The following is a 15,543-nucleotide window of genomic DNA, read 5'->3' as shown; positions in this document are numbered from 1 at the left end:
AGGAGAAGAGCAGCAGTAATAAGTGCTGTTTTCACAGATACTCTGAGTATGATTTAATTAGAAAAAATCACAATATTGTTCTTCAATATGCTTGCTATTTAAAGTGGTATACACATGGAAAAGAGGAAAAAATGAAATTTTTGATGAGGAAAGAAGATAGGATATGGGTGCTCTAAAAAAAAAAAAAAAAAAAAACTTGTAATTTTGTTCCTAGTGGGAAAAATTTCATTAGCTCATTTACTTTCCCTTCAATGCTGTGTCTCCCAGCTTCATTAAGATCAGATATGGCCAGGAAGCTGAGCTTGGCCACTGCAATACCGGTGCAAGTGATGTGTGAACCCCACTTCCAGGCTTATTCCATGGGAACCTCTCCTGTCAATTATTTCACAGCCTCTCTTCCTGGATCAATGTCCGGGGGACCTTGGAAGATTCATGCTGAAGAAGGCAGAGCCTCCATCAGCCTGCGTCCCTGAATCACTGCATGGAGCAGAGCATACAGGCCCCTCCATCACCTGATGGGCTTTACATGAGCAAAACAGTGTTAAGCCACTGATACTTAGGAGTTTATCTGTCACAGCACTTAACGATACCTTAGCTAATATATTCCATCCTCCATACATTGCTTTATCCAAAATGCACTGCTCTGCTACTGAGTCCCATTTGAATAGATTAGAATGGAGAAGATTTCCCTGAGCATTTACCAAGATGTGCTCCACTCAACCCATACCTTGGCTTGCTGGCATCCCAGGAGCCTGTCCAGTTCAAGGGCTCTGGTGCCTGGAAGCGCCTCTCTGCCAGGGGCGGGGCAGCATATGGAACTCCAAGGAACTGGTCCACTCGCTTCCATGAGGTACCCACATGGATGGCCTGGGACCTGCCCAGCAGCCGGCCATGGGTAGAAATGGGCACAGAAGGTACAGATGCCTCATAGCTAAGCAGAGAGATTCCTGTTGGGAAAGGGAAGAGAAAGGGTTGAGGAAGGGGAGAGGCCTCAGTGAGTGCTCTCTCCACTGGCATTCTGAATGTGCTTTCAACAAAAGAAAAATGACTGCTTTTTGCACCTTGAAAATGTCAATCTTTATTCAGACCCCTACAGCTTAAATGTAGTCAGGTTTTCAATGTAAACAAACAAAAAAAAATGGCAAAAACAGCTGATCTTTATTAGGCACCAAAATGCACAGAATGCAATGCTAATCCCTTCTATACATGGATCCAGGCCCAGGACCCCTTACCAGCACCCTGGGGCCTTTTGAAAGAACAGAGAAGCAAACAGCAAACAACACCCAATCCCCTGGGGAGGCCTGGAGTGCAGCCCCACCTTTAAACACAGCCATCATTTCTGTGTTGAGATGTGTGGGTTACTCATCCTGAGAGAGATGAGTAAAGAATAGAATTTCTTCAGCCACCCATGTCAGATTTTGCTGCCAAATGAGTTAGCTGTAAACTTACCAAAAAAAAAAAATACTTTTAGGACTTTTGGATTTCAGAATTGCAGTGTAGGGGTTGCAGGCCCATATTTACATTTCATTAGTGAGGGAAGAGATGTAGAGGTGGAGGCCTAGGGACTGCTAGGATCACAGGTGATATAGGGTGATGCAGGATTCAAAGCCACAGCTTTCTCAACCCCAGCTCTGACCACACCCCATGCACAAAGGGTTGGGACCAGTTCAGAGCTTTGCCTCTCTCTGCACCAAGGGTGCCCTGCGTGCCCCAGCTTGCGAGGCCCTCCTGCCCATTTTTTCATGTCCAAATCCCTCCTTGTCCACAAGGCCAACACTGGTGCCACCTGCCATGCTTCCCACCCTGCTCCATGCAACACTAATCGCCAGCAACATTCATCAGTTTCTCTGTAGCCCTATCTTGTTTCCTCGATGACATCTTTCATTCATTCATTGATCCGGGAAACTTTTGTTGGGCCCAGGCTCAGTGCCAAGTACTGTTTTCAGGAACTTAAGACAGGCCTGTCTGATGCCACACAGGACTCAAAGCCCTGCACAAAGGAAGCGGTAAACACTCATGGAGAGATACTTCAAGTGTGTGTGAGAAGTCTCTTATTTCTGACACGTAGATGTGGTCTGCTGAACTCCACTCTCGGCTGATTGAAAGACAAAGCCTTTCTGCTTTCTCTGCAGATCCTTCTATAAAAATATGTATCTATTGCAGTGGCAACTAAACAAGACAGTGGGGAGAGGAGGCAGATAGACCTGCAGACAGACCGAGAGGCAGACAGGCGGACAGAAGTCCATCTACTCCGCAGGAGCTTTATATCATATAGAGGTTCTCAACTGGAAGTAATTTTGCCCACAGGGGACATTTGACCACATCTGGAGACATTTTTGGCTGTCACAGGGGTCAGGGAGAGATGCCACTGACATCTGGTGGGAGAGGCCAGGGCTGTTGTTAGACATTCTACTACAGTAGGCAGAACAACCACTGCTTCCACACATATACAACAAAGAATACTCCAGCCCCAAATGTCAGCGGGTTCTGAGGTTGAGAAGCCTGGGTATCATGTCTGTCCTTGACTTCCAGGTCACTGAGTGTCACCATAGTGAATTGGTTAAGGAGTCAAGCAGATCTGGGTTTTATGCTTATGGAACAGCTAGTTATTGGAAAAACTTTACAGTCTTTCTGCCTATGAAATGGGAACAATAGCGTCTCCTGCAACACAACAATGTCAGAAATAAATAATACCTGTAATGTTCCAAGCCCAGTGCCTGAAAAATGTCAGAAGTCCAACATGTAAGTAAATGAAAGAATTAATGAATGAATGAGTGGAAGGAAAAAAGGAAGGAATTGGCAGGGGTGGGGGGACACAGGGAGAGGAAAAAAAGAGGAAGAAGAAAAAAGAGCAAATGAAGCCTTCTCTGTTGCAAAGACATTGGAATATGAGTTAGAACTCAAAATGGAAACTCAGGCTGGAAAGGAACAGTTGCTGTTTTTTAATCTGGCCTCAATCACAAATCATGGCTGATGTCACCCCCACAGTTCCTCCTCGCAAAACTTCCTGTCACAATCATAAATCAAGGGGTCTCGGGCAAGCACTCAGGACCGTGGCTGCTGAAGTGCTGGAACCTCATTCTGCTATGCAGGAAACAGCCACATTCTATGTATGTGGCATCATCCAAAGGTGGGAGCAAAGCCAGAACAAATATAAAGGCTGAAGAATTTCGGGGTAATGCAGACCTGCTTTCCCATGGCAATGGTATTCAGTCTTCCCTTCAGAGGCTGCCCAGTGAATCCCCAACTCAATGAGATCAAACACAGGGAAAATGTTAGATGTGAAGTTATCTCTTTCAAATTCTTTTGCAGAAATGGTAGATTCTTTCTAGAAAACTCACAGAGGCCACGTGACTACCTGGGTTAAGAAAATTATCTGTGGCCATGTGTATTAGCTGTAAACAAATAATGTCTGTGTGAAAGTTGAGACACCTGTAGATGCATATGTGCACACATCTTCTTTTGGAAGTGAGCATTTCCCACAAAACATTTCCACAGAGTTTTAGTCACACTGAAGTAATAGAGAAGCAGTCTAATTTGTGTTTTACAGAACTCAAACCTCAATGTTAAGTCATTTTTTCAGCAGAACTACCACACAGTTTGGCTACACTGTTGTGAAATATACTATTAAAATCTATAATCCCTGCACTTTGGGAGGCCGAGGCAGGTGGATCCCTTGAAGCCGGGAGTTCAAGACCATCCTGGCAAGCATGGCAAAACCCTATCTCTATTAAAAATACAAAAATTAGCTGGGCATTGTGGCATGCACCTGTATTCCCAGCAAGGCATGAGAATTGCTTGAACCCAGGAGGCAAAGGTTGCAGTGACCCGAGATTGTGCAACTGCACTCCAGCCTGAGTGACAGAGTGAGACTCTGTCTCAGAAAAAAAAAAAATCTACATAGCTTGACTAAACAATATAAATGTCCAGATAAAGAGAGGGCAAGACTTATGATTGAGGGCCTAACAGCTCATCACATAGCAATCAAAGCATTCTCAGGTCTGGAAGACACTCTTGTGGTCTGAAGGCTAAGGTTGAGGAGGGGGCAGAAGAGGAAGATATCTCTGGCATCAAGACAGAACCAAAGGACTGTCAATGCTCTAGGACAGCATGGGGCCAAATCTGCGGCTACTTGGTTTTGTAAATAAAGGTTTATTGGAACACAGTCACATCTACTGGCTTACATGTTGTTTACTGCTGCTCCCATGCTACAATAGCAGCTGACTAGCGTTAACAGAAAAATATGGTTGTAGAACCTTGCTCTAGAAGACAAGATGGCATATGTAGCTAACAACAGTCATCAATTGCACCCAATAAACATGTCTAGTGGGGGAGGGGCTTCCCTCAGAGGCCCAGTCCCTGTTTCCTGTTCTACAGCTCTTAGCAGTCTTACTTAGTGATGGATTTATGGCTGCTCCCTCTTGCCTTGCCTGGAGCCCCAGAACCAACACAGTATCTGACACGTGTTTTAAAACTAAGCTCAGCCAGGAACAGCTTCTCTCTCCAAAGTGTTTATGATGCGATAGTTAGGCTGCATGGCTTTGTGGGAGAGGACTGCATCTTGAGATCGGTGATCTGGCTCCAAGTTCCAGCTCCATCATCACTAGCTGTGTGAAATCACAGAATTAACTTAAATTCTCTGGGCTATAGCCTTCTGATTTCTAAGACAGGGATAAAGCCCTTATCCTGCCACCACACAGGATTAGTGTGAGGACCAAATGAGATAAGGCCTGTGAAAGAACTCTCTAAACTACAAAACCATAATAAAAAGTGGGCTCTTGAATTATTTTACTAAGAAACTCTTCAAAACCAAGATGGCTTCTGTAACTCAAAGGAATAAATGAACAAAAGTGATACAGAAGTAGGAATTTTTTCTACCTTCCTTCAGTCTACCTCAAGTGAGTGTCACCTAGCCTAGAACTTTGGCCAACAAAAGCCACTGTCCTCCAACTCACCATGTGTTTAAATAGTCCCTTCCCCAGACCCAGTTTCCCAGGATGGCTGCAAAGGCACAGGCTTAGGCTTACCTGGCTTCCGGTAGATGTGGGTGGCCTCTTCACGAAGCAGAAGTCGGCAGTTCTGGCCCTGCAGACTATGTGTGCAGCTTTGAGTATCAGCATAGAACATACATCTCACAGCCCCAGGTTGGGTTTGCAGAGTGGTGATGAGACAGGCCTCATGTTGGGAACATTCTGCAGAAAAGAGGGAGAAGAGTGATACTTGGGCTTCAGAGATGTTACTTCACTCATGCATCGATCCAGTCATCCACCCAACCATCCACTCATCCACCCTTCCACCCATCCATCCTTCTATCCAATCATGCATCCATGAATCCAACCATCTATCCATCCACTCATCCATCCACCCATCCACTCATCTACTCTTCCATCCATCTACCCTTTCATCAAATCATGCATCCATGAATCCATCAATCCATCCATCCACCCATCCACTCATCCACCCTTCCATCCATCTATCCTTTCATCCACTCATGCATCCATGAATCCATGAATCCATCCATCAGTCATGCAATCACTCACTTATGTGAGCACTACAATAAATCCTAGGCACTGTACCAGGGGATGGAAATAAAATGGTAGCAATGGGAAACCCATCCCTCTGATCAATCTACTTTCCATGCAGCATTAAGGTCTTTTTTGTTTATTTAATTTATAAATGTGCTCTTGTTATTTCCCTGCTTAATATATCTCCATGGCTCCCCATGCACTTAAGGATTACCTCAAACAAGGCTCTCCATACTCCAGCCTTTATCTTCAGCCCTGTCTTCCTCTCCTGTTCTTCAATGCCTCCTCAGCTGGCACCATACCCACTGTTCCACCAGGGACCATGCCTTTTCCCATGTATGTCAAGTTCTGCACTAGACAATTTAAACTATATGACATTCAGTCCTAAGAACAGTTCTGAAAAAGTGCTGCTTCATTTCATTGGTCAGGTTGTTGACAGCCTAACAGCCCTATTTATAGCTCAATTTCTGTGAACGGTACCACCCAGAGGTGTGCAGTGCATAACCTGCATATCTGTACATGGTGGTCCAATCTGCAAGATACGCATAGCTTTGTGCATATTATTATCCAACCTTGCAGAGAAGGAGATTCATGGAATTCATAGAACCTAAGAGGGGGTTAGAATCTTGGCAAGGGTATAAATGTTATCTGATGTCTGCCTCTTTCAGAAGCTAAAATTCTTTGTAGAACATTCCCATCAAGTGGTTACCTAGCTTTTGTTTAAATACCAACAATGACCAAAAACTCTCTAAAGGAATCATGCATCTGTGGGCAGCTTTGCCTATTAAAAAGTTATTCAACTGCATTGAAAAATGTCTCCTAAAATTTGAGTTTTATCAAAACAATAGCTCTTAGCTGTATCCCACTGGCCAGACAAGTGTACTTCCTCCTCACCACAACAGCCCACCTGCTATCTGAGGTCAGCTGCCAGAGCTGCCATGCATGTGCATCTTTTCTGCCTCAGACTAACCCACTAGATCATTCTTCTGATCTTCCTCTGACCTGGGTTTATGTCCCTCATCTTCTGGCTGGCATATGCCCTTGGACACCTTGGCTGCCCTGTGGGGTAATGAGGAGACTTCACCCAGGTCTTCTTCCCCAGGTTAATCCCTTACTTCCAAGCATCCTAGGTTATCGTAGTGTCTCCTGTGTTTTTCTAAGGTGAGAATCTTGAGCAGCACTTGTGTGAGGTTTTGTCCCACCCTACCTGGGGGTTGGAAACTCCCCTTACCCGACAAACAGAGGTCTCGGACAGCAGAGAAATTGCTGGTGGCAGCAGTGCTGACATGGGCAACATCAAAGTGCCTAATGGATGGATCAACAGCCACCGAAGAGAGGGCCAGGGACTGCCACGAGTCCAAAGACACTAGGAGAGAAGGCAATGGACACAGTCACATGCAGTTGTCACCTGGTGAGTAACAAAGATAGCCGTGTATTACCCAATAGCCCCAAAGGCAGCCTCAGGGGCATCCTCCTCGTGGTCTCCATTCCTGTGCAATCTGATAGCTTGATCCATCTTTCCATTCTACAAGCAATTATTAAATTATTTATGAGCCAGACTCTGTGCTCAAGCCTAGGAATACAAAGGTTGAAAACAGAACGAAACAAACAGAAAGCATGGCTGTTTCTATTAAGCAGCTCATAGTAGAATGGGAGAGAAGTTGAGAAGAGAAGAAAAACACCATGATATAATTGTTACAAAGCAACAGTTAAAATAATACGAGGTAATAGTGATACTAACAGACATATCAGGTTAATCACGTGCTACTATGCTCAGGTCTTTACAGACACTGCATCAGTTGCTATCAGTTGTTTTCTGTAAGGGACGCTGTGGGGTACCATCTAGACCCCCTGCAGGACTGAGACCCCCCCCCCCTGCAGGATCAAGGCTCTCATTTCCCCCACTGTTCTTAAGCTGATGGCTGGCAGCTCCCAACTGAGTCTCTCTCCAGGAATTGCCTTTGATCTAAGAGAACTGCCTCCCCTTCCCCAGGGACAGCCTGCATCCCAACACTGTCCATGGGGGTAGATAAAGGTTCGTACCCCCAGCCTCAAGACGGAACAAATCTGAAGGGCCAGCCTAGCTTCAGAGCTCACTGGAAGATCAGTGGGGCCATCATTTGATTTGCATCAAAGTTCTTCTTCCTCTGGCCAATCCTGCCTCTCACTTCCTTCTGATGGAACAAGTCTGAAGGGCCAGCCTAGCTTCAGAGCTCACTGGAAGATCAGTGGGGCCATCATTTGATTTGCATCAAAGTTCTTCTTCCTCTGGCCAATCCTGTCCCTCACTTCCTTCTATATCCCAAGCACACTCTGCACCAAGCTTCTTACATGCAAATCTCTATCTGAGAGTCTGCTTCTCGGAAAACCCCAGCTAAGACATCTTCCTTTATATATGAAGAAAATAAGACACAAGAGGTTAAAATGACCGGCCTGTGAGGGCACTGTTACTGCTTGGTGGAACAGGATTGGAACTGGCCTTTGTATGTAGTGAAGCTTGTGCCCTTCTGCTCTCTGGTGCTGCCTCCCCAGGCCTGTACGTAGGACATGGCTGTCTCAGCATGGGGGAGGGAAGCACAGGTGTAGCAGCCACAGAGATGGCTTGGGCAGTGGTGAGGCGGCGAGCTAGTCCCATCTGGTGCAAGGCCCATGACTAGAGCCAGACCGAGTGAGGGGGATCCTGAGTTTCCACTTAAGTTTCCACTGAGACAAAAGACTGTGAGTCTAGGTCAATGGATGTATCATACTTTCCACAAATAATACTGAAGAGCTTGAAAGGCTGCCTCCCAAGATAGGCTTCCGAGATCATTCAGGAGAGCTGATTCCAGAACACCCTGGAGAGATATTCAGTGGGGCATCAGTGATCATTAATAAAGAAAATCTCTCTCTCTCTCTGTAACATGCACACACCTTCTTGCTTGCTTTTGTGTTTTCTTTCTTGTTTTCTTGCTTCTTTTCCCAGAAGACCACAGTAGTGTGTCCTTTAATAAATATTTGGTAGCATTTACCTTGTGTTAGTAGAACACTATGGCGATCTCAAGCATAGCACTTTGAAGTTTACAAACCATATTCACTTCATCATCATGTTTGATCCCAACAGCACCCAAATGAGGGGCTGGGTAGGGGCTCTAGTGCCTCTTTCACAGAGGAGGAGTCAGAAACTCAGAGAAGTTATATGACATTTTTCAGAACATGGAGCTGGAAAATAACTAGGCCAGAAAAGAATCAGATGTCTTGGCTCTAAGTCAATGCTTCTTCTATCCCGTCTGAGTTTCCTATGCAGCTGAGCACCTTTTCCAGAACATTATCCCCAGGTATGAAAGGGTCTTTGCCTTTGATAACACCCGGCTCTTAGCTATACAGGGAAGTTTATAATTTTTATCTTAAACCTGTCTTTGACAACCAGCACACTGGTGGAGAGTTCACTAAAATTAGACTGGTAAATAAAGCAGCAAAACAGTCTAGTGCCATGTTTTGGTTGCTCAAGCTGCTATAACGGAATACCATAGGCTGGGTGGCTTAAACAACAAACATTTATTTCTCACAGTTCTGGAGGCTGGAAGTTTGAAAGCGGGGGGCCAACATGATTGGGTTCTTGGTGGTGCCCTCTTTCTGGTTGATGGATAGCTGTCTTCTTGCTGTATCATCACGTGGCAGAGAGCAGAAAGACCAAGCGAGCCCTCTGTTGCCTCTTCTTAGAAGCGCACTGACCCCATCATGAGGGCTCTGCACTCTGATTAGTGCCCAAAGGCCCCACCTCTTAATAACATCCCATTGGAGGTTAAGGTTTCAACATATAAATTTGAGGAGGATGCAAACATTCAGTCTATGACATGTCTATATTGTTTTACAGTAAAAAAAGAAAGAAAAAATAAGAGAGAGAAAAGATTCATCCAGGGAAGTTGCCAAATAACATAACCAGTTTCACACAGGCCCGGCAAGAGAAAGGTAAACCTCCATACTCTGTCCTGGAGCAGTGGGTGCCATCCTAAACTCAGGAGCTGTGTCTTCCTGAACTTGGAACCTGGCTTGACTGCAAGAGATGCTGGGTTTTCATTTTCTTAAGCGTCCTCCACATGTTGTTATTTTCATGGTCAATATAAGGGGCATTTTTGCAACATGACCAAACTGAGCTGCATATTTTTAGAGGGTGAGAACACTGCAATTTTAGAGAAGTTCTATGAAAGGGTTTTAGGGCTAGACTCACCAATTATGGTCTTAAAATGGAAGCCTTGGCCATACTCCGTGTTTAGGTTGATGTCTGGGAGAAAGCACTATAATTAAAGAGTGAATTTCATCTCCAAGTGAAAGCCAGTTCATCTGTCACCACTCCAGGGCCTAGAGCCAAGTCCTGCCATTCCCTCCACCTGCCACTGTCCCCTGGCCTGCATGAACCCCTGGATGAGCCACTGCTTTTGTGTAGGATCCAACATCTGGGAGGTCCACAAGCATCTCATGAAAATTCTGAGAGCAAACTCTTTGTGGAGGCAGAAGGATGATGAAACAGGAAAGTTGGGGCTCTTGGCAGCATTTTGTGAGAGTTTACTGTTTGCTAGGAACTTGCAACACTGCTGCATTTAGTATTCATGATAACCAATGAGATGGGTACTGTCACTGTCCAAGTTTACAGACAAGGAAGCAGACGATCCAGTAATACACCCTTTTGCTTAGCCAATCGGCTTAGCCAGTGTTAGCATGGCTAAGTAAGTGGTAGTGCCAGCTAGGGCTGGAGCCAGCTCTTGCAGGTACAGAACCCAGAGTTAGTACATCATAGACTTCCCCTCCAGATGAATGAGGTGGTAGCAGCTTCCAAGCTCACCCAAAGTGTGAGTATTTTCCTAAAAAGTAGAGTCTATGGTTTATTGATTAATTTTTATTTTTTTTTCATTTTTCTATTTTTTTAGTTCATAGATTGCAATGCTAGTGTCATTTATTTTAAAATATAATCTCTCCTTTAATTCAAAATGCATGCTTATCGCATCGTGAGTACTTACCTGTAAGTGAATTTGTTTTGGTGGGTGTTTCTTCTTTTCCATGAATGTCTTCGCAAATCCTGGCTCTACTCCTATCCTGCTTAAACCATAGTCGCTCTGTATTTTATCATCAAATGGTAAAGTTCTCTCCACATTATTTTGTTTTGCAAAATATCTCCTTGGCTATTCATTCTTTTGGATAAAATTTACCATTTCAAAGTTCGAGAAAGCTTCATTGGGTTATTACTTGGAATGATCTCGAAGTTAAACATTAATTTGAGAGAAAATTTTTTAATTTGAATGTTATTTAATATTATACTTTATATTTGATGCCATTAAGAATAGAATATGATATTATTCCACTATATTTTCAAAATGGTTTTTGTTGACATAGAGAAAAGCTATTTACTTATGTGTTTATATTTTCTAACAGGACACCTTACTAAAATCACCATCAATGAAACTCACAGACATGGATGAGACAAAACTGGTTCAAGATACTCTATCCTCTTAGTGGGGTATGGGTCCCCTTTACTGACCCTGAGTAGCCACCTAGACTGGTTTGTCTAAAGATTCGACTAGAAGATTCCTAGTTCTCTGCCTCAACACTCCAGGCTCCCTTGACACTACTTTCCTTTAAAAAAAAAAAAAAAAAGAGAACTAAATTAGACCTATTTCTAATAAATACCTCACTAATATATGCCTATACCTTTAATTGTCTTTAATCCCATCATAAAATTATAAATTCAAGTCCTATTTTTATAGTCCAAAATTATAAATTAAAGTTCTATCCTTGTCTAAAATTATAAGTTCGAGTTCCATCCTAAAACAAATCCTGATCAGGGTCAAGTCCCAGATATAATTTAGACTTCAGTTCTCCAAAAATGAAGCTAATACTAAAAATCTGCATCCACTAAAATACTCAATCTGGTCTAATTCTAGTTTTTGTTTGTCTGGCTGGCTATATTTTTGGTCAATGTAACAATATTTGGCCCAAGAAAAATTAAAGACTTTAATGGACACAACAAAAGCCTCGTAAAAAATTTCCAAACTAATTGATCTACACACTCAATGGAAACAAAAGGACTCCATAAACTTAAAAAAAAAATTTAAAAACACACAAAAAAAACTTACAAAGTCAAGTCTTGTGTTTTCTTCCGTCCCCGCCTCTCCTCCCCCTTCTCCCGGTCTTACTCCTCCTTCCAGCTCCACTCCAGTCCCATGACATTTCAGATTTAGCATAAAAATAAAGTCCATAATTTTAAAGGCCTAAATTAAAAAGGCTCTGTCTTTTGAACTCTGCCTGCTTTACTAAATTCTTGCAATAAAAAATAGATCATCCCAAACTAAAACAACAAAATACCAGACAGCCAACCTCCAGTCAACACTTCAACAAATATCTCCCTGGGTAACAGGAGTTTACTAAAAAAAAATTAACATGAAAATGGCCAAAATAAAATTCTGAAACCTTAAAACATGCCAGGTTTTCTGAGATTCCAACTGACTACATATTATGGCCCATTCTAATACACATTTTAAAACCACTGGCCAAATCATACTAAAAAATTCAAAACTGAAATTGTGATTCATGATTCAAAAAACCTACAACTAAAAAATTAACATTTCGTCATTTAAATTATTTGCCTATCTATTTTTTCCTGTTTAAGTCTACTAACTTTTCTACTAATATCAAAATAAAATTGACTATTCATAATATTAATAGGCTCTTTGTTGTGTGGTTACTTTGAAAACAGGACCAAAACTATATTCCCGTCTAGCAAGGATATGCCTCCACAAGGCTGTAGATTGGGAACCTGCGGTATTAACTAAGTCAGCTGTGTATGTTTGTTCTTTCAATCATGTATTCATTCAACAACTGTTTACAGGCCTCCTCTGATACTCCAGGACTGTACCTGACAGCCAACGGTGGCAGCCTGGAAAAACACTCTAAGAAGCCAAAACATTTAAGATGATTCTTACTGTCCATTGTAGTTCTCAAACTTGGGTGAGCATCAGATTCTCTTGAGAAATGTGACAAAAATTCAAAAGTCCAGGCCCAGTTCTCACTTCAAAGAGCTGGGGCCTCTGTAGTCTATTAACTTTCCTGATTCTGACACACATCCAAGTTTGAAAATGACTGTGGTCTCTAAGATATCCTTTTTGGTTTTGGTTTTGTTTTGGCCATGATTGCTGGAGACACAGCTTAGGCTAGTGAAGAGGCAGTTCTGAGTTCTAAACCTCACTCAGCCTGACACTGTGTGCCCTCAGGCAGGTCCCTTAACTACTCTGAGAAACTCTAATCTTAAAGATCTTTGTGTTACACATTGCCCTTGTTCATGAACTCGAATAAGCATAATGTCTCTCAGTAGATGACAAATGGACCATTGCCTTTGTGGGGTAAATTGATCCATCAGCACCTTTGCTCTGAGGCCCTTGGATCCAGGCCTCAGGAAAGGATTCCTTTTCCTCCAGAGCAGGGAGAAGATGGAGTAGGAGGGAGAGGTGAGCCGAGAGGAAAGCCAGGCAGGTTGGCTCCTACAGAGTGACTCTCCTGCCTGGTAAGAAGGGATGTGCCTCCGTGCTCACTGGCATGTTCCCTAGTGGTGCGAGACCACACAGCCCTCTGCGCATCTCCCGGGCAGCCAACGCTGGTTAGAGAATAACGTCAGGGTCCCCTTATATTGCCAGAAACCAGAGAAGAGTTGAACACACCCAGCAGCTGACACTAACAATTGGCTATGGGTGTATGTCAAAAATGGGACACAGTAAAGCAGCCAGACTACACTGTGTGACTTTGGGCAAGCCACTCCCCTTCTCTGAGCCTCAGTTTCCTCATCTATAAAATGGTGATATTAAAAGACTATCTCTCCTAGGGTTGTAACCACAAATGAATGAGTTACTAGATATGAGCTGCTGCCCTGGGGAAATATTCAGCAAACACAGCCACCTTCACCATCTCTTGGTCAAGCTACTTGGTTCCTGATGCAGTCTGGACAATTTTTCAAAATGATGAGGCTCTCAGCCTCGATGGAAGTACCAGGGGTGTTCTTTAAGGGGCACAGGAGCCCAAACTACTGCCAGTGATGTCCCAACCAAACATCTCACTCCTGACTTCCACCTGACCCCTCTTCCCCTCGCCCCACTATCCCCTGTCCCCCTGTCCCAGGGCAGCTTGCTTCCTGCCCAGGACGGCCTCCACAGCCTCTCACCTCCTGTGCAGTGTGCCTGCCAGTGCCACGGGCAGGGCCTCAGTTTTCGTGGGAAACTTGCTACTGAATTGCAGCAACATCTATAAACATCAGTGTTTTAAGGTTTCACAAGCTTAGCAAGTTCCAAAATGATGCCATTACTGTCCCCCAGTGCTCCTTTTCACTCGTACACCATGTTCTTTCTTTCCTCAGGGAATGTTTCCACCACTCACTCCATTGTCCAAACCAGAAATCCTATCATCCTTATCCTCCCAGTGGAGTCTACATGCTCAGCCCCTCTAGGAACTGTCTTTTCTTTTCCACCTAGTTCTGGCCTCATCAATTTCACTGCAGTTACCACGCAGGCTCCAAACAAGGGCCTCCTGATCATGAGTCTCAGCCCATTCAGGCCATTCTCATGCTGGTGCCGGGATAACCGTTCTAACATCTGCATCTGGTCAGGGCACTCACCACATATGGTCCTCCAAGGTACCAGGCAGACCTGTGGTTGGCAGGGTCAGTCACTCCAGCTGCATTGCAACCCTCCACTTTTACAGGGTGATCCTGTGTGCCCCCTACTCTCACCCACTCACCAAACACAACACACAATCAGAAGTGAAAACAATATCGATTCACAATGTAATTTCAGTTACTTATGTTAACTCGCATTGATCTTCATAACAGATGGGGACACTGAGGCACTGGAGAAGAGACCACAGGATACTCCCCCAGATCATAGAGACACCACCTAAGGTTATAGAGGCATCATTCAAGGTCACAGATGCACCCCCAAGGTTACAGAGGCACCCCCAAGGTTATAGAGGCAGCCCCAGGTCACAGTTCAGAACTCAGCTGAGGTCCTACCAGCAGGGCACAGGGACTGTGCTTTTCTTCTGCTGTGCTACAGTCTTGGACCTCCTCATTGAGGTGGTAATTGACAGATCAGCCCTCATTCCCAGTAGCTAATAGGCACCTTCCCAGCCCTTATCCAGCCCCACAGCATGGTGGTTAAAGGTCTTGGTGACTCTTTCAGTGAGTATGAGTAGCTTACCAGCAGGCCCTAAGATCTTGGAGGAGAATATACCCTTGGAAGTAAGAGGCCCTGCCCATGGGACAACAGTGGCCCTGAAGGAAGAGAGACTCATGGAGGTGACACAGCCTCTTTCCTCTGTGACCAGATAGACTAGCAGTGAGTGCTACTATTTAGCAAGCAAGAAGTGCTTGAAAAGTCATGTAAAGATTAACTGGTTCCATCTAATGGTACTCTATTGAGATGAACCCTCCTAACCCTACTTTATAGGAGGGAAAAGTGAGGTTCACAGAGGGCCACTGACTTGCCCAAGACCAAACAGCTGAAAGGCAGGCAGCAAGTCAGTATCTGCACCCAGGACAGCCCTATATGGTGAAATCCCCCTGCAAACCAGAGCTGCTGGGGGGACAGAGGCAGAGGAGAAGGAAGGGTCTGGGAGGGATGATGGGGGCAGCAAAGAGGCAGGAGGTGATGGGGGCAGCTTGGGTCACCTCACAACCTGGAGGCAGCATGGCTGCAGTCTCTGCATGGGCGGGCCTCTGGGTGACATGGAGGCACTTCTATTCCTTTCTAGAAAGCACCATATCCCCTTTTATAAAGCTTAATTTTTATTTTTAACTGACAAATTATAATTATACATATTTATGGGGTATAATACAAGGTTATGATATATGTATATGATGCAGAAGAATACTTTTTGAGATCTATTGCACAGCACAGTGACTATAGTTAACATATGGCACATTTTAAAACTACTAAGAGAATCAATTTCAAATGTTCTTACCACAAAAAAAAAATAAATATCCGAGGGATGGCTGTGTTCTTTT

At 44.1% G+C, this 15,543-nt stretch overlaps 1 protein-coding gene across 1 annotated transcript in view; it reads right to left on the bottom strand.

Annotated features, from left to right (window-relative positions):
• TG (thyroglobulin) overlaps window positions 1-15,543 on the bottom strand; it is a 279,014-nt gene that overhangs the window by 116,505 nt on the left and 146,966 nt on the right. Inside the window, exons 36-38 of the mRNA XM_054499133.2 lie at window positions 6,757-6,891; window positions 5,028-5,192; window positions 728-947 (exon numbers count right to left, since the gene is read on the bottom strand). Of these exons, the coding sequence (XP_054355108.2) occupies window positions 728-947; window positions 5,028-5,192; window positions 6,757-6,891 (520 nt within the window). The remainder of the gene's footprint in view (window positions 1-727; window positions 948-5,027; window positions 5,193-6,756; window positions 6,892-15,543) is intronic.

Source organism: Pongo pygmaeus, chromosome 7, assembly GCF_028885625.2.
Source record: "Pongo pygmaeus isolate AG05252 chromosome 7, NHGRI_mPonPyg2-v2.0_pri, whole genome shotgun sequence".
NCBI lineage: Eukaryota > Metazoa > Chordata > Mammalia > Primates > Hominidae > Pongo > Pongo pygmaeus.
Note: the sequence above shows the minus strand (reverse complement) of the source record. Positions and strands in the feature narration are given on the sequence as shown.